We start from the raw sequence: 23,658 nt of genomic DNA, 5'->3' as shown, positions 1-23,658 counted from the left end.
TGAATGTCAGCAGAGCATCCTAGCTGATGCCTCATAGCATGGTAAAGGTGTATAGAATATTGGTCTTCTCTTTTCATAGCTGCTGGATAGAGGATCATCACTTCCAAATGTGAGTCCTTTGGCTGTGTGTACCCTCCAGAAGAAGGGTAACCTTGCTTGCCCAAGTATATTATTTAAAAAAATACTATTTTCTACAGGTACTTTGATGAGGGGGAGTTCTGAGAAGCACCCTACTGGGGAAACTTAACTTGTTACTCATCCAGAAGGGAGCCAGGCAGAAAGGTCTAGAATATCCATGTGTCTATCTGGGAACAAGCTGTGACCAGCAGCAGAGAACTGCCTACTTTGCTTACATGTTAGAATGTGGTGATTCCCAATCTCCCCATAAGAGCTGGACATGGAAGATCTATATCCAGGCTCATCTTCCACTATCAATGGTTGTATCTAATTTTCTGGAGGGAGGGCGCTGCTTGCCAGCCTAGACGACAATTTCATAGCCTGAAGTCCTGGGAGGTTTGCTCTTCTGTGTGCTGCTCTCCTCAACCTGTGCACGAAAGGAAAATGTGAGAGCACATTAATGGAAAGGTTTGGCTGGGTACTCTAGTCCTATGAGGAACTCAGGAGAGGTAAGCAAATGACCCAGGGAGATATCTTAGAGTTCTGCCATGCTGGAGAAATATAGGGTAATGGGATCTTTTTCTTTCTTTCTTTCTTTCTTTCTTTCTTTCTTTCTTTCTTTCTTTCTTTCTTTCTTTCTTTCTTTCTTTCTTTCTTTCTTTTCTTTCTCTGTCTCTCTCTCTCTCTTTCTTTCTTGGTTGTGGTGCTTGAACTCTGGGCCTGGGCGCTGTCCCTCAAGCTCTTCAGCTCAAGGCTAGCGCTCTACCACTTGAGCCACAGCGCCACTTCTGGTTTTCTGGTGGGTTATTGGAGATAAGGGTCTCAGGGACTTTCATGCCTGGGCTGGCTTTGAACTGTGATCTTCAGATCTCAGCCTCGTGAGTAGCTAGGATTACAGGTGTGAACCACTGGGGCCAGGCTTGAGATCTTTTTCTTTTCTTTTTTTGGGGGGGGGTCCGGTTGTGGGGCCTGAACTCTGGGCCTGGGCGCTGTCCCTCAGCTCTTCAGCTCAAGGCTAGCGCTCTACCACTTGAGCCACAGCACCACTTCTGGCTTTTTTTCTTTTTGCTTATGTGGTGCTGAGGAATCGAACCCAGGGCCTCATGCATGCAAGGCAAGTGCTCTACCACTGAACCACCTTCCTAGCCCAAGAGATCTTTTTCTTTACTGAGGTCTTTGCTTAGTTGGGGCTCCAGAAATCTTTTTGGAACCCCTGGAAACTTCTTAGCTCAGAACAGAGCAAGCAGCTAGGAGTGCTGGTGCTTATACCTGTAATCCTAGCTATTCAGGAGGCTGAGATTTGAGGATTGTAGTTCAAAGCCAATGAGCAAGAAAGTCCATGAGATTCTTATATCCAATTAACCTCCAGAAAACTGAAAGTGGTGTTGTGGCTCAAACTGGTAGAGAACTAGTCCTGAGCAAAGAAGCTTAGGGACAATGCCCAGGTCCCAAGTTCAAGTCCCACGACCACCACCAACAAAAAAGAGCAAGTAGTAGGAAGGAGTAGGGGTATTTGCTACCAGTCATGACTATAGGCTTGAGACAACATCCAGCCTGTATTCTTTGTTCCAAGTTGAATTCTAGTTTTTTTTTCCTCTGTTCCTCAATAATTTCACTTTGACCTATACCCAGAAATAAGTAACTGCCTCTAGTCACCATGAATGTCTCGTATGGTCTAATCATTTTGTGTCATAAATGGCCTTCCTGTGCTGATGGATGGGCCCACCAGATAGGAAAACAAGGACAAAAACCCAGAGATTTACCTTCTTGGAGTATTGCACTGTGGAGTCAATCATGTCCACTGGCCCTCCCTTAGAGGGCAACATCTGGAAAACACCCACCTTCCCTTAGTGAGAGTGAAAAGGTCAAACTTTAGAAGTTTCCCTTCCTAATTCTGCCTCTGCCTCTAGCCCTCCTTGGTTACTGTGTGGCTTCTTCTCCGGGCCTCGGCTCTGCTTCCATCCAACTTTGTAGGGAATCAACATTAAGGGTGACAGGGAATGGGTGGCCGTTGGACAGAGCTTTGGGGCAGAAAAGCCTCAGAAGCCAAGAGTCTTCCTGCTTCAGACTGAGTCTTATTCCCTAAGGACTTTTGCTTTCTGTGGGCTTTATGGATCTCCCATCTCTATGAGTCCAACCACAGTCTAGAGTGATCTAGGAAGTCGAGGAAGAAATGTCTCCCCTCTCACTCTTTTCTTTCAGTGTAAAGGTAAAGGTGAGAGACCAGCAGATAGGTAAAAGTCAGGAGGAGAAGCAGGTCTGTGATAGAAGGATTCAGAGTCTGAGGAAAACAAGCCACTGCCATTGCTTAACCAATAGTCCAAGAGAGTCTGCCTGTTGGTTCTGTGCCCTTGGAGCCAACTATGTAAGTGGCTCCAAGTGCTCATTTCATGTGAGTGGCTCCTTTCTTGTTTATCTCCTCAGAATGGTGGTTCTTAGTCACAACTCACATCTAACCCAGAGCTAGGCCTCCAAGCAGAAGCTCGTGGCCTCAAACCATGAGAGGCTACAATGGGGTGACAGTTGCCAAGCTTCTTGTCCCCATGGAGAGAGACTCCTGCTATCATTGCTCTGACTTGGTGTTACCTGGTGGGTCACTCCAGACTCTTGACTATAAATGTGTTCTAGGCAATAGCAAGCAAAAGCAATGCTTGGTCATGACTCCTTTCCTGGTTGTGATGATGGGGGGGCAGTAATATCAACTCACCTTGAACTGGGGGATTTCATCGTAGATCCTGGCCTCTGTTGGCTGGGTGTCCCCTGAAGTTGTGATGTATGCATATATTGTTTTCTTTGAGGTATCATCTGTCACAACTAAACACAGAAACAGTTTGTGAAAGTTGGGTGTGTTTTTAGAGATGATCGAGTCTTGTGTTCTGTTTTTGTGATGAAGAAATAAAGTTCCAAGAGTTAAATGGCTCCCATCCTATTGAGATGGATACTTGGATCCTCTGATGGCTTTTCCTTTCATAAAGACTGCATATGGATGGGAATTATCTAGCTCTGGTCTCACCTAGGGCTCAGAAGGAAATGCTCTTCTACTGTAGAGGTCAGCTTAGGACAAAAAGGATGGCTCCTTCTCCTTATGGGAAGTCAAAGGAAGCTCTTCCTCAGTTTCCTTTGCCCTTAGCATTGATGACCTTACATGACTAGTTTGCTTTTCATGGCAGGATCTTAGTTGTTTAATTTGACTGATTCTCTCTAATTATATGCTGTAACATTATTCTGGTTCATATGTTACTGTAGTGTCACAAACATTCTCTTTTTGTTAACAACATAAAACTTTTTAGGGTAAGTTGTAAAGAGCCAGAATTTTGGATCTTTGTATTTCAGGGCACCAACATATATTCACAAATAATGAGTCTGATCTGAGCAGTATCACAGAGCTCTAACATTTTGAAGTTTAACCACCCAGGGTTCTGAGAGGCTATGACTTTTCTTTGTGAAGACACTTGAGTTATGATGCATGCCACAAACCCCCGTCCCTTGGTACCATGCTCAGGCCTGTCAAATATAAAAACAGTAGTTAACTTTTACTGAGTACTCACTAGGTACCAGGAAGCAGGCCAAGTATCCATCTGTGCAATTCCACTTAATCCACTTAATAAGCACGTGCAGTAAGCCCTATTATAATGGATATTGTACAACTGAGAAGTGTCGGGTCTTCGTCCGTCCCACAAAAGACGGACGGGGTCCGAGGAAAGGTAAGTGCGGCGCTCGCCCGTTTCCTAGCCTCCCTCAGCCCAGGAGACAATCAGACACAGTGGGGAGCCAAATCCAGCAGGTAAAAAACTCGTTTATTAACAGAGAGCAGCCCCTTTTAAAGACAAAAAGGGTGGGTGGTATGGTAAGGGAGGAAGAGGAACCAGTCACTGTCAAGGTCACACCCTATCATTCACCTGAGCCTTCAGGGGCTGGTTAGGCACCGATGGGCAGATCAATTGGGCTCTGCCCACTCAACCCTCTCCCAGCGCCATCTTGGCTGCCCATGTGCTCTACAGTAAACTAGGCTCTGCCCACTCAACCCTCTCCCAGCACCATCTTGGCTGCCCATGTGCTCTACAGTAAACTAGGCTCTGCCCACTCAACCCCCTCCCAGCGCCATCTTTGCTGCCCATGTGCTCCACAGAGAAGACAAAAGTTTATGGTGACAAAATAACTGGCAACTGATCAATGGTCAAAGTGAGACTTCACCTACAGTGAAGTGCTCTGAAGCACATACTTAGTCTGAACCACTCTGCTGAGAACTCCCATCCCTCCCAGTTGTTTATTCAGGGAACATGCTGCCATACCAGAACTCTTAGTGAAGGCCTTCAAGTGGGAACCTGAGGAAGAAGAGACAAAGAAGAGTTAGGACACAGAAATTGTATGATGTTTGTTGTGATGGGTGGGAAAAGAGGAATTGGTCACTAGAATGATGATTTAGGAATCTAAGATTGTTTCCTCCCTCCCTCTTCTCTCTCCTTCCCTCCCTCTTTCCCTCTCTTCCCTTCCTCTCTCCCTTCTTTCTTTCCTTCTGTCTGCTCTTCCTTCCTGATGAGGTCTGAAACTACAGGATCAAGCTAGCTTCAGTCTCCTAGGATCAAATAATTCCCCTGCTTCAGTCTCTTGGGTAGCTGGGTCTGTAGAAACTCTCCACTATGCCCAGATGATTAGGCTTTCTGAATTGAGATGGACACGATTACAGCAAGATCCCGATAGAACCACAGGAATCTAGTGACAACCAGACCTATCAGTACATCTCCCTCAAGGACTCTCCAAAGGTTATTGTTAAAATACAATGAGGTTGGGAGCAACTGAACACACTAGTGTAACTAATTACAATTTGTCAGTGGCAGTGCTAAACTTGGACTTTTAAGGTAATAGTGACCCCAGGAAGAAATTTGGAAGACCAGAGTAAAATCATACAATGTTCAGGCCCATCATCCTGGTAGTTGGTAAGGTATTGGGGATTGTAGAAAGGCTGAACAAAAGGCCTTTCTACTCTACCTTAGACAAATAGCTTTATACCCTGGAAGAAAAAAATCATTTTCATATTTAATCTTCTGAGAAAATCCTACCTTGCCTTCTCTTGTACCAACGGAGCAGAAGCACTGAACTTAGAATGAAGACAGCCAGAATTAACACGGCCAGCATACTCAGCAATCCACTGTGGCGAGTTTGCAAACCCCTGGTGATGTCTGGGAACAGAAAATGCAATGAGTCTTGACTCTCAGGAAACAGGCCCAGGAGGTGGGCCAAGCTTGCCCACATTCAGGACCACCCCACCCCCCAACCTGAGTGCCAAAACTCCTAAGGAAACTACTTTCTGAGATTAAAAGTCAGGATTAAGTCAGCAAGTCCAGCAGAGGCTGCTTCCAAACACCCTGAGAGATTTGAAAGCTTTGACCTCTTTCCCAGTGGCCCTCCTGGAAGGAGATGCCCCCAGGACCAGGTTCACCAAAAAAGGAGACATACTCTGCTGGAGATAGTGCCAAAGTTTAGGCTTTGAAGCTCTTTCAAGTGGGTTTTGAGACTTCTGGGGAGAGATGGAAGAGCTGCTCACCTGCACAGAGCTGCTGGCCGGAGATAGAGTCAGAATTGTTACTGACAGGGTTCCAGGCTGTACAAGTGTAAGTCTGTTGTTTGTCTGCGGGAGTCTGAAAGACTTGAAGGACATTGCCTTCTTCTCCCAGGGGACTCCAGCTGTACGTGACATTCTTTTGTCCTTTCTCTACAGAGCATATCAGGGTGACGTTACAGGTATTATTTATAGATGTCATTAAACTCTGTGTAATTTTTGGTTTCCCAAGCCGACCTAAGAGAGGAAAACACAGGAGGCCCTGGTGAGCTGGTTTGACTCATCGCAGCTTGTGAGGACCAAGTGTTAAATTAGTAGAAATTTAGAACTAGATAGTTGTTAAATGCAGGTACCATTAAAGTTAATTTGTCAAAATTCACAGCCAAATAAATTATATCAAAAACAAAGAACAAGAGCTGGAAGCATGGCTCAATTAGTAGAGCATCTGCTTAGCACCTGTAAAGCCCACCCAACAGACAGGATAAAAATAACTTTGTAGGGGCTGGGAAGGTGGCTCAGAGCACTTGCCTTGCATGCCTGAGGCCCTGGGTTCGATTCCCCAGCACCACATAAGCAAAAAGAAAAAAAAAAGCCAGAAGTGGCGCTGTGGCTCAAGTGGTAGAGTGCTAGCCTTGAGCTGAAGAGCTGAGGGACAGCGCCCAGGCCCAGAGTTCAGGCCCCACGACCGGACCCCCCAAAAAAATAACTTTGTATTAGTTACTATAGAGTCTGATATTAAAATTAAATAAGATATCACTACTCACCGTCCAAAATGACACACACAAAAAACCTCTTCACTGGTAAATGACTCCCTCACTAGAAAATGGAGGGGAGTTGACCTCAATTTTAATGTCCCTCATTGTTGCAATTGGGACAATAGCTTCCATTAGGTATTGTGATACTCATTCATACAGATACTAATTCATAGATTCATAGAGATCACTCTATCCAAACTTGCATATTATACTAATTGTTAAGTCCGGCTGACATAGTCAAATAATGTTAGAAGAGTTTGAAGAAAAGCATAGTTTTTGTGAGAAAAGCTGTCTTTTCTATGAAAGTGGGTCACCTAAAAGTTCTTGCTTTGGCCTGGTGGCTTGGCGTTTGTTGATTATGTTGCTAAGACAATAGCAGCCAGTAAAGAAAGGAAAAGAGGAAATGCTTTGGGATAAAGAAGTACCTTTGATATAAGGTTTTGACTTAACTGATTGTCCCAGAATAGAAGAGGAACTAAGACGAATCACTATTTCTACAAGAAAATAGTAGAGGATATGTGTATGTTTTGAGGTTTCTTGTGTACTATTAATCTTATCTCAATCTTTTTTTTTTTTTTTTTTTGTCAGTCATGGGCCTGGGTGCTATCCCTGTGCTCTTCAGGTCAAGGCGAGTGCTCTACTGCTTGAGCCACAGCATCACTTCAGGTTTTCTAGTAGTTTATTAGAAATAAGAGTCTCACAGACTTTCCTGCCTGGGCTGGCTTTGAACCTTGATCCTCAGATCTCAGCCTCCAGAGTAGCTAGGATTATAGCTGGGAGCTACCGGTGAGCCTTATCTCAGTCTTTTAATGCTCATTTTATGTAAATATATATTACCCTCTTCAAACTAGCCAATTGTGAGCAGATTGTGAACCTGAGCATGGCCAATTTAAACAGAGAGGCAGGGCTTGCTGTGTTGGGGATAAATTAGGAGCAGCCTGCTTGCTCTATGTTCTAGCTTGCCAGATTTTTGGCTGATGGTGCATTCTTCTGCAGAAGTAAACTTTGCCTTGCACAGAAAAAAGAAATCCTCACCAAATACCAGTGAAGATACAGAGACACTGTTCACTCATATATCCCTGGTGGGAATGTAAAATGTAAAATAGTCTGACAGTTTCTTTTCAAACCAGAAATAGATTTGCCATCTGATTTCATTTTGGGACATTTAGAGAAATGATAATGTATCTTATGCAGGAACTTGTACATGAACTAGAAACAACTGAAATGTCTTTCAATAGAAGAATGGTTAAATGAACTAGTACATTTGTACCATGGACTATTATCCAAGAATTAAAAGTATATAACTAATGATACATGTTATAGTTTGGATGAGTCTCAAAGAAATTATGCTAAGTGAAAAATCCCAATCTTTAAAGGATATATACATGTGGTATAATTCTATCGATGTGACATTTATGAAGTAATATAATTATAGACAGGAACAGATTAGTAACTTGTAGGGTTGGCCAGGGTGAGGGAGTACTTAGCTTTGAAGAGATAACATATGGGAATCTAGGGATGTGATAGTTTTCTTGATTGTGGTAGAGTTCACATGTGATGAAATTCCACAATACTGCATGCATGCTTACACACAGAAATGAGTTCAGGCATAGCTGGTGAATTCTAAATAAATTGTAGAAATTGTGTCAGTGTCTATTTCCTGTTTTTGAGACAGCATGCAGAGCTACAGTTATGTAAGGTGGTAGGTAGCACAGAGGGCACACAGAGCCAAGCTGTGCATTTCTTTGCACCTTCCTATGTATCTGTTATTATTTCAAAATAGAAAATTCTTTAAAAAATTACATTGTGATTGCTGTCTCTCTGGATTGTTCCTGAGTAGTATGCTGGTAGATGATTTTTAAAAAAGAAAAACAAGGGCATAGGTGAGGCTGAGACAGACGAGGAAGAATGAAGGAAGGGGTGACAATGGTCAAGAGACATTGTACTCTGTAAACTGACATGTTGAATTGAAACTCCTTTGTACAATACTTAAAGATATTTTCACAAAAAGAAAGAAAAGATAAAACAATGTTCAGAGGACAAAGTGCTGATAAAAAATAGCATGGCTAAAATCTTACAAGCTAATGACTATAATTACATACATCTTTAAAGTATGGATGTATTTATACAATTATAACTATAAAGAGGCTTAGGAAACCCAGTTGTCAGAAATACAGGGGTTCTTTAGATATTAACTTCAAAGCAAAGGTAAGAACCAAGTCCTTTCTCCTCCCACGCCTTACGGTATACTTGCAGGTGGTAGAGCCGGGTGGTGGTGTCTTTCTCTGTGCTTATGTCTGCTTTGTACTCTCCTGCATCTTCCATCTTCAGATCATTAATAACCAGGTCATAGTTCTGAGCTATGACTTCTATTCGGTTATAATAATTTTTGGGGTCACTGTAACCATAAGTGTTTTTCCTGAGCCTTCTGGTTTTATGAAAGCAACAGATGTTTTAGAAGCCCAAACAATGCTCGTCAATTGCTGCAATTCTTGGATATTTAAGGGGAAAGTAACTGATTCTTCAAGAATCCCATTCACCATGTGCACATCCGTGTCTCTTCCAGCTGCTTCTGGCCCTGAGAACATAAATAGAAAACTGTAACCATCTGACTGTCCCACCATTTAGAGTTCCTTGTTTTCTGCATCTGTCTCTCTGGGCAGCTCATCCAGTTTCTTGAGGATTTTTTTTCCTCTTCATTCTCTTCTCGGTATATTTAGTATTTTATGATAATGAAATTTTTCTAAAGGATTCTCATTCAAAAACTGAATATCTCAATGAGTTTCTAGGGATCCATATCATTAAAGCATGATTATCGAGGTGTACAGATTCTGAAAGCCAGAAGCATGTGAGAGATGAAGACTATGAAGTACAAAATAGCTAGCATGTTTCCCTTTGCCAAGATCCCACTGCCAAGTGGTTGAAGAGTTTGAGAAAAGAGATCTGAACATTTAGACTGCTGGACTCTGATGGGTACTGGCTGCATGTAGGTCCTGAAGGCCTGAATACATTTTCTACATAAGAAGTGCTTACAGTCTCTGGGGCGGGGGTGGGGGAGTCTGGTCGTGGGGCCTGAACACTGGGCCTGCGCACTGTCCCTCAGCTCTTCAGCTCAAGGCTAGCGCTCTACCACTTGAGCCAGAGTGCCACTTCCAGATTTTTTTTTCTTTTTGCTTATGTGGTGCTGAGGAATCGAACTCAGGACCTCATGCATGCAAGACAAGCGCTCTACCACTGAGCCACCTTCCCAGCCCGGTGCTTACAGACTCTGATGATTACACCAGGGCTTGGCATACAGAAAGCAAGAAAAACACTGCGAATACACATCATCTTAAAGTGCCAAAACTAATTAAGGGATTGTTTTTAACCTAATGTTATTGTCTTCCTATGCCTACCTTCACTTACACTTCAGCTCAGTAACTCTTGCAGGAAACCCAGAACTGCTTTTTTTCCCTCAAGAAATATGCCAGAAGCAGACAAGCGAAGAAGATGTCACAGACCTCTAAGGGGGAAAGGAAGGATTTAGAGAAAGTAGAAACACCTATCTATAAACACTTATGAAATGCTAAGTATACTTCAGATGTGTCATATGACATAATTTCAGTCCCCAAGGAGCTTACAGCTCAGGAAACAAGACAGATATGTATACAAAAAATAATGTGTCAAGCCGGGCGCTGGTGGCTCACGCCTGTAATCCTAGCTACTCAGGAGGCTGAGATCTGAGGATCGTGGTTCAAAGCCAGTCTGGGCAGGAGAGACTGTGAGACTCCTATCTCCAGTAAACCACCAGAAAACCTGAAGTGGCACTGTAGCTCAAGTGGTAGAGCGCTTGTCTTGAGCTGAAGAGCTGAAGGACAGCGCCCAGGCCCAGAGTTCAAGCCCTACAACCGACAAAAATAAATAAATAAATAATGTGTCAATATAATTGTTGAGCAACAATGGAAAATGCAATTGGAGGAAACAGAGTACTAGGCTAGGTGCTGCCATTGGTGATAGCAATCATATGTTGTAAAATCCTTAAAGATTAATTGCCCCCAGATAAACCATTCTACTGGAACTGCTGAGGTTTGACAGAGGGCCCTTGAATCCCTGGTGTCCCAGTTGTGAATTGCACAGAGCTGTGCAATTGTACAAAGCCTTAGCTCAGAAGGAACCTGAACTTGATCTATAGCTACTATTCCACCTCAAAACTCATCATACTATTTGAAGAAAGCAGATCACATTAATGCTTTGCAGAGTCCTGAAATTGTTAAGGTATTTCTGACATTAGTCCCTAGTGCCTAATAGTTAGTTTGCTGTTTGGATGTGGGTTAGAGATAAGAAGATGAACAGGGCATAGGACTTGTAATTCTGGTAGATGCTCTTGTCACATCTTGGTTTGATAAGGCTGAGAGCTTCTTAGGGTGAGGTCATGGTGAAGGACAAGTGGCCGGCATGTGGTGGTTTTAAAAGTATCTCATGTCCCATTAGTGCGGCTGTGCTACCAGAGGGCGAACAGGAAGTGGGGGTGATGGGAAGCACAGCTGAGGAAGTCCTGCGGCTTTTTGCATTGCTGGTATTGTTGAGTAGACTTCTAAGCTTGCTGAGAAAAGGCAAAAGGTTTGCATGAGATATTCTGCCACTTGTAAACTCTCCCAACTCTTGTTGTCTGAGTGAGGCAGCTGCAAACCATAGCATGGACTGGAACGATAGGGGTGCCTGGGCATCTGCTTACAAACTGAGCAACCTCACTAAAGCCATAAAAACTTTCTGAGGTTTTAATAACTATAATCTACTTAGTGGCTAGCAAATGACGTGATATGAGTAGAAGTGCTTTGTTAGTGATCAAATAAAAGTCACAGTTCTTTTGGGAGTTAATAATTAATTGGTATATGTCCTTTACCGTTTCTATTGGTTGTGCCTGTGGTACCTTCGGTAATGCCAGGACCACATCAGAGTCATTTTTAAGCCATTTTTAATGGGCTGATTCAAACAAGTCGGGTTTCAGGTACATTTGGTTGTTGTGGTTCGCAATAAAACACTGGGTTTTGAACTTAGGGCATCGTGATTGTCCAGCAGGCACTCTGCCACTTGAGTCATGCACCCAGGCTCTTCTTTACTCCAGTTACTTTTTCAACTGAGTCTCATGTTTTGTTAGGGGCCAGCCTTCATCAGACCACAGTCTTCCTAGCTATGGCTTCCTTTGAAGGAGAATCACAAGTGTATGCCACCTTGCTTAGTTTATTTGTTGAGATGCAGTCTTGCTAACTTTTTGCCTAGGCTGTCCTCAAATTCCTGTTTTTCTGATCTTCCCCTCCACCTGAATTGCTGGGCTTATAGGCATGAATCACTATGCTTGGCCTTTAGGTAATATTTGTGGACTTTGTTCTGATCTTAAAACACTTCAGGTTTAAAAGTAAAGAATCTATTATCAATCAACTCCAATATTTATTTTTCCTGTGTGCTAAAGGGACTCAACAATTATATTTCACTGGAAGAAACCTTAGAAGAATTCAACTTCAAAGACAACTGTGGCATAAAATGTCTTGAGAGGGGGCTGAGGGTGAAATACATATGCTTATCCATGTACAAGACCCTGGAGTAGATTCCCAGCATGTGTGTATGTACGTACACTCACACTCACACACACACACAAGTGTCTTGAGGATTTATCATGAATTGTACTATACTAGTCATGTCTTTTGGGGATAATTTAAAACCTGGTTAGGTATTACATGTGCATATGACTTTGATAAATTAAAAAGAATAGTATAGATAGCAGTTCAGTAAGAATTCAAAGAAGTGAGAAATCATATGAGTTGTAGTGGTTAAAGAAAACTTGGAAAGAATAGAATTTGAGAATAATCTTGAAATAGATTTTTACTAGATAAAAAGGTACTCAGGTTCTAAATGAAAGCTAGAATGGAAATTTTGGCATCCAATTGGTTGGGTATAGATTTGTAAAACAGAGTAATGAAAGGTAAAGTTAGAAACACTAGATTTAGATTTGTAACAGCTTCAAATTTGAGGTGTAGCCCATAAACTGAGTAGATTTTTTTTTAAAAACGATTTAATTTTATTTTGTGGTAAAGGTTATGTACAGAGGGGTTACAGTTACATAAGCAAGGTAATGAGTACATTTCTTATTGAACATTGTTACCCCTTCCCTTGGATTTCTCCCACTATGTCTCCCCCTGCTGAGGAGGTTTTTAAGGATCAAGATTAAAATAATGTCTTAGTATCATTATACTCTAGTGATGATGTATAGGAAGAATAAGAGGACAGAGAAGAAGAGCTGGAGAGTGAAGTTAGAAGGCTACTGTGCCCATCTGGGCATAGAGCAGGCAGAGATAATGGGATAGAAAGGAAGGGCTAGGTTTGAAGATAGGGAAAATAAGCAGGCAAGAAATAATTCTATTAGTTTGGTTTAGCTTTCCCAACAAAATATCTTGATGTTCTATTTTGTGTCAGGGAATAACTAATAGTAAAAAATGGGTAACATTTATGGTGGAATGGAGCCAAAGGGGAAAGACAAACTTGGTGTTAGAAATATTGAACTTGAGATGGCAGTAGGCTATCCAAGCAAGCAGCTGGGAACAGATGTTAAGGAGAGAAGATGTACTTCATGTATTGCTGGAGCAGGGGAAAGCTACAGGAGAGTTTGCTTGCTGTTTCCCAGTGTTGGTTCTCTCCTTCATTTTAGGGATTACCACCCACAATAAAGACTACATTGCTCTGCTTTCTGCTAGCTAAGCGTGATCATATCATTACATAAAGTTATCATTCTTTCTTTCTTCCTTAAAGAGAAGTTGCTTTCTTCATTTTCCCCTTATTTCTTTTTTATCTGTTTTTGGTCGTGGGGCTTGAACTCTGAGCCTGGGCACTGTGCCTGAGTTCTTCAGTTCAAGGATAGCGCTCTACCACTTGAGCCACAGTGCCACTTCCAATTTTCTGGTGGTTAATTGAAGGTAAGAGTCTCATGGACTTTCCAGTCCAGGCTGGCTTTGAACCACGATCCTCAGATCTCAGCCGCCTGAGTAGCTAGGATTATAGGCACCCAGCTTCTCCCTTATTTCTTTTAGGCTGGAATGCTGTGACAGATGGATCCCAGGCAGATGGTAGGGATCAAAAGGAGAAAATCAAGAACTGAGGTTGGTGGAGCAGACAAACAGAGGAAGTCTGGGTTCTTGATGACCTTGTGAACTAGTCTACCGACTGGGAGCAGCCAACTCTGGACTTTACACATGAGCCAGAAATAATCTTCCTTCTTCCTTAAGCTATTCTCATCTCCTTGGCTTTATTACTTATTGTCAAACTGAAACTCAAATGCTTTAGGAATCATCCACAGACAAAAACTTAAACAGAGGAGAGATTTTTCAGGAAGAATAAGACTGAAGTCCAAGACGGAACCTTGTGAACAGCCCTCACATTGATTAAAAAAAAAAAAACAATAGATCAAGTGCTGAGTCACACTTTCTGGTAGACAATACCAAGGAACCCAAAAGAGTCTCAAGATAGGGGACCGCCACTGATTTCTAACGACTGGATATGTTCAGGTTGGATGCAAACATAAAATGTTTCCTGTATTTGTGTCATAGGGGATTATTGATGGCTATTTGGACTACAGAGCAGGTATGACAATTCATTGCAAGGCCAGAGTACAAGAAGTTGAGTACAGGGTAGGTGGTAAGAGAATAGAAGAAGCCTGGCAGTGAAGGGGAGGAGACAAAGACAGAACGGTAGCTCAAAGGCCAAGTGAAACTAATTTATTTGATTTGGGTTTCAAATAGAAGAGATTGGTGTAGGTGAACAGAGTGAGATTTCTTGGATGGACCTGCTCTAGGTTAGATGCTCATACACATAGGCTCTTGGGAGCTTGATGTTCCCCTCACAACGCTTGCCATTTGTGGATTCATGAGTTTGTGTTCTGGACACTGAATCCCCTATGTCTGGGGACCTTGACAACAATCTCTAGTAACAAACTCAGTACAAGATAATCAAGCTTCTAGTGCTTGCCGTGTAACAAAGGTTAGAAGGAAAAAGGCAGCAGAAATGAACATTTTCAATCCAAGTAGGATCACACCTTCATCTGAAGTAGGGAGAAAAGGGAAAGGCTAACTGAAGGCACAAGGGTATTTTGGGGTGTTAGAATTTAGCATATATAAACATAGTTGTATTATCTTGAGGAAATCATTGAAACTCACCAATTTTCAGTTCTTTGTCTCTAAAAAGTGTTCATTATATAATTTTTGAAGTTAAAAAACTTGTCACGCACACAAAAAAACTTGTCACACAATGTCTGGCACATAGTTCTATTATTATTTTGATGAATACAAAAAAAAACCCTGAGAAATGTTCCTATAGGTCAACAAGAGATTGATGAGGGAGATTAAATGATTACTAGGTAAATTTATGAGTCCAGTTAATAAGAGAGGAAATTCATGTTTATAACTTCTGCTTAAAAGTGAGATTTCCTGATTTCTACATGCTACTCCACAGTCAGGAAGGCTGAGAGGAAGGCAATATTCCTAGAGGAGAAGCAAAGACAAGAATAGGCTAAACACCAGGCATAGGCTTGGATGATATGTTGGTGACATCATTATTGTGACAAAATAACTGATAGAGATAACTTAAAAGGATTAAAGATGTATTTTGGTTCATGGTTTCAGAGGTTTCAGTCCATGGTCAGTTGGTTCTGTTGCTATAGACCTGAGGCGAGGTAGAACATCATGGCAGGGAGCATGAGGCAGAGCAAAGCTCCTCCCCTTCTGGTGGCCAAGGATCAGAGAGGGCAAAGGAGGTCAGGGACAAAGTATACCTGTCTAAAGCATAGTTCTTCACCCCTCCTGCTTCCAGAGACCTACTTCCTCCAGCTAGGCCCTATCTCCTAGTTTCTATCACTTCCCAATAATGCTATCAGATTGTGGATCCACCAGTGGATTGATCCATTAATGAGGTTAGAGCTCTTATATTTCCAAAAGTCCGTTAGCTAGCAACCACACATTGAACACCTAAGTCTTCTGGAGAGACACTTCATACCTAAACCATAACAGATGGTAACATCTGTTTGCTGTGATCATTAGGTAGCTTTGATGAAGAAAGAACCCAGTGGACAAGATGACACCTTTTTGAACAGAGAGCACTCTGGGTAGGCTGTTCATTGGAGGTAGCCTTTCCCTCTTGTTTAGCCCAGAGTGTTCTTCTTAACTCAGTACATCTTACCATATATTAGGTGTTAATTTCTGTTCTAGATATATCCCATCAGTGTGAATGCACCTTACAAAATGCACGTCTCATGCTTAAATAACTGCCAAAACCACTGTCTAGAAGAAGGAAACTAGAATGGCAAGAAACAGATAGTGGGAGAAAAACAAAAACAAAAACAAGAACAACTAAAAGAGAATAATACACTCCATCTGACTTAGAGAACTTGTTGGCTTTTAAGTAGATAGAGGAAAATCTGCTCTGAAAAAAGAGAAACTAGTGTTGGATGGATCCCACCATTATTTTGAAATATCATTGTTGATGACTATGGAAAAGACATTTAGTCTTAAAGTCTTGTAGGTCTCCTTAAAGCCTACTAAAAATAAAGACACTGTGCCCTTGGGAATTGGTGTGGGGGGGGGAGGGGGGCGGGGGGAGGGTTGCCTTAGTCTTCTTTGAAACATTTTACCATCTTCTGCTGGGTCCTGCTGGGTCTGACCATTCTGCTTTGTCTCCTACCTTGCCTGTACTATGTCATTCCAGCCCTTTGCCTCAGAGCTTTGTGCTTACTCGTTCCCTCCTTTCTTTCCATATGCTTTGCAGCACTCCCTCATCTTTGTTTTTATGGTGGATGCTTTAATGTCATGCCATCGGAAAGACCTTTCCCGGTCACCAAGCTAACACCATGGTCCCCACTGTCGCTCTCCATTGCCTTGGTCCATTTCCCTTTTTTTAATGTCAGTTACCAGTACTATCCACTACTACTGCATATTGATTTAGTGTTCCCCACCTTCCCCCACCCCCAACTCAACCCTTCTCTAATTACCAAGAATGTAGTCTTTGTTTCAGTCACTACTGTATCTCCAACAACTAGTGAATGGTTATTAAATATTTTATTAATATTGAATAAGCAATGAATAGAGTCAATTATGTAGACTCAATTATCCTTTATCCAGCAAACCAAATCCAAAAAGAAAAGGAAGGCAGAAAAATCTAGCACAAATCAAAGAGTATGAGCCAGAGGAAAATTTCCATTAGTAGTTCTAGGTCTTGGTATGAAAGTTCAGGGGTTTAAACTGATTAATAAGAAACAATTGGCTGTTTTTACCCTCACCTTTTGGGTACAAGGTTTTGAACTCAGGGCTTTGCGCTGGCTCAACCTGCTGGTGCTCTACTACCTGAGCCATACCTCCTGCCCAGATTTTTGCTGGTTAGAGATGGAGTTAAATGGGCTTTTTTTCTGCCTGGGCGATCTCTAAACCATTATCCTCCGGAGCAGCTAGTTTTATAAGTGTGAACCCACCAGTGCCAGGCCTGGAACTTGTAGCTTGATGGTAGAGCGCTTGCCTTGCATGCACGATGTCCTGGGTTTGATTCTCAGCACCATATAAGCAAAAAGAAAAAAAAAAGCTGGAAGTAGCTCAAGTGGTAGAGCGCTAGCTTTGAGCTGAAGAGCTGAGGGACAGTGCCCAGGCCCAGAGTTCAGGCCCCATGACAGGACCTCCCGCCAAAAAAAAAAAGAAAGAAAATTTCTATAGATCTGTAGATTGGAGATCCACAACACTGAAAATATCTTGAACTAGAGATCCAGAAATATGTTCTAGTCTGAAGAATACTGAAAATTAGCTAAATGTCTGTGAATGTCACCTACGTACTAAGTCTCAGGATTCTAGTTGGTAAATGAAATTAAACAGAGCTTTCCTGCCACTTGGCAACATTGTGAAGATTCAATGGCATGAAAATTCTCTCAAATGTGTATACAAAGGTGACAAGTATAGATATCCTTAGAGCCTTTGCTTTGAGGATCCTCTGCCTGCCCTTGTGTAAGGAAATATGGTTTAGTAATTAAGGACTCAAGAATCCGCACAGGAATCCTGGTTTTGTCTAGGTCTTGGCCATCAGCCCTGAGGAAGGTTAGTTTCCTCAGCTTTAAAATGAAGATTGCAGTGATACTAGACTCACAGAAGTGTTATGAGGGTTAAATAAATTTACATTTGTAACTTCTTTAAACAGCACATGGCATAGCCTGACCATTGTATGTGTTTATTATATAAAGCAAGTAAGTCTTGTTGCAGAAACTAAATTAACACCATATCCAACTTTGAAGGAAAAAAGAGGTTTGGGGTATTGGGGAGATACTGGACAAAGTCTTTAGTGAAAAAAAGGAACTGGCCAACATTGTATTGTTGCTTAACGGACTCTTTGATTCTTTGGTATCCTTTAGATAAGCATTTCTTACTCTCCTTTTTGGCAGCAACTCAACTGCCTCTTTTCTTCTCCATTCTCTGTCTCCAGAGTCAACAATAAGGGGAGATGCTCCCTGTATATTGCAGGCCAAAAGAGGGTAATAAGAGACAGCTTGATCACATGGGACCCCAAAATAGTTAAAACTGGCAAAAAAAAAGCAAGAGAGGGAAAGAGGAAGCAAAAAGTTGGGCAGCAGAAATATGGAGTCATTCTCTATAATGATGGGAAGTTCTTGGTCACAAGCTTAAAAAAAAGGGAACCTACTGTCCCCCACACGAAAGCATGCTACTTTTCCACCAGGGTATTTTTTGTACTTTTTATCATCCTCCTTAAGATTTTAGATAATTTGAATCAGTTTCTGCAAAGACAAAAATCCAAGCACAGGCTATCCATAAAAGATCTCAAAAATCTCCATCTGTTGTTCATTCAGTGCTTCCTCTGCTAATATGCACATTAAATGAAACAAAGGAAATATGGAAGCCTGGACAGCTCTTGCAATTTCAGTCCTCCCAATGGATTTATCATATCTCTTTTTTACCCTTTAGTTCCACATGAATTTGTATAGTTAGTGCCAAACTCTCAGATTCATTCTTCTTCAAGGTCCAAGACTGAAATATTTGATTCAGAACTACTAAATGGCCTGGCACTGACCATGGGGCCCCTATTGTGAGGGTGCCCAAATACCTTGTTGTCTACCATATTGATAGCCAGGGCAGCTACAGAAGATCTGGTGTACAAGGTAAGCCTTTATTCCACCCTCACTGGAGTCTTGTTCTAGCCAACTTTGTTTTTTTTGGGGGAGGAGGGTCTGGTCATGGGGCCTGAACTCTGGGCCTGGGCGCTGTCCCTCAGCTCTTCAGCTCAAGGTTAGCGCTCTACCACATGAGCCACAGCGCCACTTCCAGCTTTTTTCTTTTTTCTTATGTGGTGCTGAAGAATAGAACCCAGGGCCTCAGGCATGCAAGGCAAGCGCTCTACCACTGAGCCACCTTTCCAGCCCTGTTCTAGCCAACTTTGGAAACTGGTTTTAAGCATAAGTCTGAAACTTAATTTGCCCCATCTATAAATATATATTTCCTTTTCTACAATTGAGCTTCTCCTTTTGAGCCCTTTCTGAATATCTGCTCAAATCTCTGCTTAGAACTGAGGCCTTCTCTTTGTCTTGAAAGTCCCACTTTGCAAGGACTTCAGTCCAGGACAGATTGGTTCTTGTCAGTTCTTTTCCACAGGCCTTCATCCTGCCTCTGACTTTCCTATACCAAATGATGGTTGGAGTCTAGTGAGCCATGGGCAGATATACAGGTGGGCTGCTTACTTCTTGGGCTTTCAAGTTTTGGCTGAAATCATTCATGATGTGCTTTAGACTCAATGGGGGCATCAAGACCAAGTGAGCACTGGACTTCTGTTAATTTTGAAGAATCTAATTCAAGTTAACTCAAATCACATTGAAGTGAATGATCTTTAAGCAGTATCTGAAAAATGGCTGTTTGCTCAAACATTTGGCTTTGCTGACCTGCCTAACCTTCCGTTATTGGCAAGGGCCTAACCATCATCCCCACTCCTCTCTACAGAATGGGTACAGACCTAAATAATCCAACAAGTAGGAATCAATTAATTTTCACTCTTCTCTGACAGAAGTCCAAATCTGATAACCATTCAAAGTGGGGATGGCATTTTGATCTCCTTTGACATCAAGATAGGTGGAGGTAACATAATTCAGTTGTTAAGTCTAAAGACACTGGGGGTTTTAATTCCCCTACTTTTTGACTAGATGAATCTTGACTTTTTGTGCAGCAACATTTTTAACTGTAAATGAGTATATTGATGGTATCCATCTCATAGGGTATTATAAGTGAGGATTGAACAAAATAATAACTGTAGACAACTTAGTAATGTCACACATGTGATTGTCAGACATGTTTACTTATCTTTATTATTGATGGGAGACAGGAGACAGAAGCAAAGAGAGGGGCAGAAGAAGTAGATGGGAGGAGAAGACCTTAAGTCGTAGAAGAGAACATTTGAAGGGGTGGGCAGAGAGGAAAAGTGGTGTACTTTTCTGCTTCCTACTTCCTGAGAGTGATTGGAAAGTGTGAGGTGCGGAAGGACAGTCAGTCACCATGCTCCCAAAGTCATGATGAGAAACTCAAGATCGGAGCATAAGACTGTGAATCTTGATTCTTGGAGAAAACTTTTCCCAGATGAAGCAGTGATGAGTTCACCAACTTCCCTCCTGTCAGTGATTTCAGGGTAAAATTGGTAATTTCTACCTTCATCTCACCATAGCCTCTCAGCTGTTTTGGTTACTCTGAATTCTGGGAAATGCATCAGTAATAACTGCTTTGCCCAATCTTGAATAAAGGAATCAGTTATTTCAGAAATAAATGTAATATTTGTGGAATAATTCTGAAAAAAGAAACATGAAAGTGCTTCTGGTTTTACTTCTATGAAAACAGGCTTCCACCCTCTGTGAGAGGTTCCTTACAAAATGAATATCTCATACTGGTTTCTTTTCCCAGAACACTGACAGTACATACCTAAGCTCATACTCTTTTTGTCTGCTCATATTTCTTTGAACCATCCCAAACAGAGGAGACCTTGCTTTCCCTTTCCAGGAAGGAAGGCAGGACCCTTCCTAATAAAGCATGAAAAATTTGTGTAAAGATCTATAATATCACGAGCTAACATTGGTTAAGCACTTACTATATTCAGATACTATGCCAAGTGTTGTATGTAAATGATAATTTTTAATTTTCAAAAATTGTTCTATTGTATTAACAGTTTCCTCATTTTGAAGCCAAAACATCAGAGTCAACTTCAATAACTGCCCCAGGATCACAAAGCTGCTGGGAGAACGGCTCACTGTGACTAATGACTTGACACCTTAAATTTCAGTTTGAATAGAGAGAAATGTATCTTAGAGCTGCTCTCCTAGTGTTTTGTCCATTGAAGACCATCAAAGTTTTGCAAGCTTAATGAAGTAGGAGGGCAGAGAGAGCAAAAGTAACCTTTGAATTAGAAGAATTAATGTGAAATTTCAGTTCTATCCATTTCAGATAGTGGAACTTCGGGTGAATTATTTAACCTTTGACTCTTAATTTACTCCTTTTTTTGCAGAATAGAATTAATAATATGACCCTCACCTATTTAAACAGCTTAGGCATGAACAACATAAAAAGTAGGCAAAGGAAGTGGAGTGGTGACTCAAGCAGTAGATTGCCGGCTTAGAGTGAAAAAGTTAAGGGACAGTGACTAGCTCCTAAATTTAAGCCATAGTACTAGCATACATACACACACCAAAAAAAAGTAGGCAGAAAAATTGTATAATGCTTTTAAAATTAAGTAATATTTTATGTGGAAGATTAAGTACAGCCCCTAATCTCATTTATTTATAGTTTTGGTCTTTGTCTTAGGATGACCAGCAGAGGCTACAACAGATTGACCGGGCTAGTGGCTATAAGCTCCACAAAGTTCAACTTAAAAGATCCTCAGCTTTCAAATTTCAAGGGAACCAGAGAGATCATAGGGCACTGATGTTGACTTTCCGAAATTATAAGCATAGACAGTTTCTATAAGGAGATGACAGCTCTTTGGAATTAAAGCAAAACTATGTTCAATGACAAATCACTCAAAGTTCCCAGTTTTTTGGTACAAATAACAACAAATATTCATTTATCCTTTATAGTTTTCTATCAAGCCATAGTAAAAAATAAACAGGGTTTTTTTGTTTGTTTGTTTTTGTTTTTGTCAGTCGTGGAGCTTGAACTCTGGGCCTGGGCACTGTTTCTAACTCTTCAGCTCAAGGCTGGCACTCTACCACTTGAGCCACAGCACCACTTTCGGTTTTCTGGTGGTTAATTGAAGATAAGAGTCTCATGGACATTATGCCCAGGCTGGCTTTGAACCACGATCCTCAGAGCTCAGCCTCCTGAGTAGTTAGGGTTACAGGTATAAGCCACTGGCACCCAGCAAACAGGAGTTTTTAATTCAAGTTCTCTACCTCTATTTTGACATTTGTTAAAAATGGATAATCAAATTTTTCCCATATTTATTTTAGAGTTTTGGGGAGAAAAAAGTCATATCTTTTAAAATAAAAAGAGCTTACAGAGAGGAAATTTTTATCATGATAACAAAGATTGCTGCATCATTCTAACCTCAGAGAGCAATGAAATAATGAGGAAGGTCATATATCTCTTAAAAACTGCATAATACATTCTAATGCCCAAAGGAAACTGCTTTTAATTCATCCAAGGTTTTGGATAATTTACTTTTTTGCTGGGCTCTGTGAGTAAGTCTACCAAGTGCTGACATTTTTGAGAGAGAGAGAGGTTTTTGTTCAGATCCTTTGGAGCTAGATAGAATTTAGAAATATTAACTCCAAAGCATAGAAACACACAGGTGACACCTTAAGTCTCTCTTCTACCAGTTGGATCTCTTTTGAATACAACATATACTGAGACCCCGGGTGTTCTGTTGAAAACAGATCAAAGGGACACATCAATGTCTTCCTAAAAAGCAATTTCTAAATTTTATGTAAAAGTAGGGTAGAAATTCAGCAAGAGTCAGAACTCACAAGTTTGCAGGCAAAGGAGCAAGATCCACAAGTAAAACAAAGCCATCTTCTTCCAGGTCTAATCTTCTGTAGGACAGCACTCCCCTAATAGTCTGTTTCACTTGAGTTTTCTTGCTTCTTTATATAGTCACGTTTAAGAAAGGAAGTATGAGGTAACTGATTTAGGAAGCATTGGCTTTTGAATTACTTACTAGTAGTTTCCAGTTATATAGCATGAAGTACTCAGCATGAGTTAATTATTCATTCAATGAATATTTACTGAGTGTCTCCTATGTGCCCAGCACTATTCCTGGTGCTGCTGGTAATAGCTAGAGCAACAAGTAATTTCATACCTTTTGTGGAGTTAATATTCTTTTAAGAATGATCAACAATTGCATAGGAATTTCCAAAAGAGCTATGTGTCGCAGCAGGAAGAAATATAGGGAGCCCTTAGAGTGTGGCCTCTAACCCAGGCCAGGGTGAGTTGGAGAAGGTTTCCTGAAAGGAACTCACAACAAGCTGAGACAGATCTGCAGAGTGAATTAGCATTATTGGGCAAAAGATGATAGAGTACAGGAAAGACTTAGACTATCTTGACACATAATACAAGTTTAATAAGCGGTAGCAATTATTATACAATTATAATCATATATAAAATAGTTGAGTTATCAAATCATTAATTAATAATTATATTAGCCTATAAATTCCTTCATGGTTATGATACAATATACAATTATATAATTAAATTGTATTATTATTACATTAATATAGGATATAATAATATCATATATATATCATCTTAGAAAACATATGCTAAGAGTTATATAATTCTGTATATAACTACTACATATGTAATTCCATAAGTAACTAATGAATTATAAAATAATAATAATTATTTTTATTTTTTGTCAGTCACAGGACTTGAACTCAGGGCCTGAGCACTGTCCCTGAGCTCAGCTCCATTTCCAGTTTTCCAGTGGTTATTTGGAAATAAGAGTCTCACAGACTTTCCTGCTTAGGCTGGCTTTCAACTGTAATCCTCAGATCTCAGCCTCCTGAGTAGCTAGGATTGCAGGCATGAGGCACCCAGGGCCTGGTCTATATACTTATTTTATGTATATTATTACTTTTTGTTTTGTTTTGTTTGGTCATGGGGCTTGAACTCTGGGCTTGGGTGTTGTCTCTCAGCTCTTCAGCTCAAGGCTAGCGTTCTACCACTTGAGCCAAAGCGCCACTTCCAGTTT

The 23,658-nt window shown here is 41.1% G+C and overlaps 1 protein-coding gene across 1 annotated transcript; it reads right to left on the bottom strand.

Annotated features, from left to right (window-relative positions):
• On the bottom strand, positions 1–22,520 carry Cd84 (CD84 molecule). Its single transcript, XM_013030543.1, is given in 9 exon segments — positions 1–544; positions 1,881–1,943; positions 2,825–2,922; positions 4,410–4,442; positions 5,178–5,297; positions 5,663–5,914; positions 8,676–8,825; positions 8,828–9,010; positions 22,436–22,520. Coding segments are annotated over 9 exon segments (1,011 nt in total). The 5' UTR covers positions 22,482–22,520; the 3' UTR covers positions 1–478.
• Between the last annotated feature and the right edge of the window lie 1,138 nt (positions 22,521–23,658).

Source organism: Dipodomys ordii, unplaced genomic scaffold (genome assembly GCF_000151885.1).
Source record: "Dipodomys ordii isolate 6190 unplaced genomic scaffold, Dord_2.0 Scaffold131, whole genome shotgun sequence".
Lineage (NCBI taxonomy): Eukaryota > Metazoa > Chordata > Mammalia > Rodentia > Heteromyidae > Dipodomys > Dipodomys ordii.
Note: the sequence above shows the minus strand (reverse complement) of the source record. Positions and strands in the feature narration are given on the sequence as shown.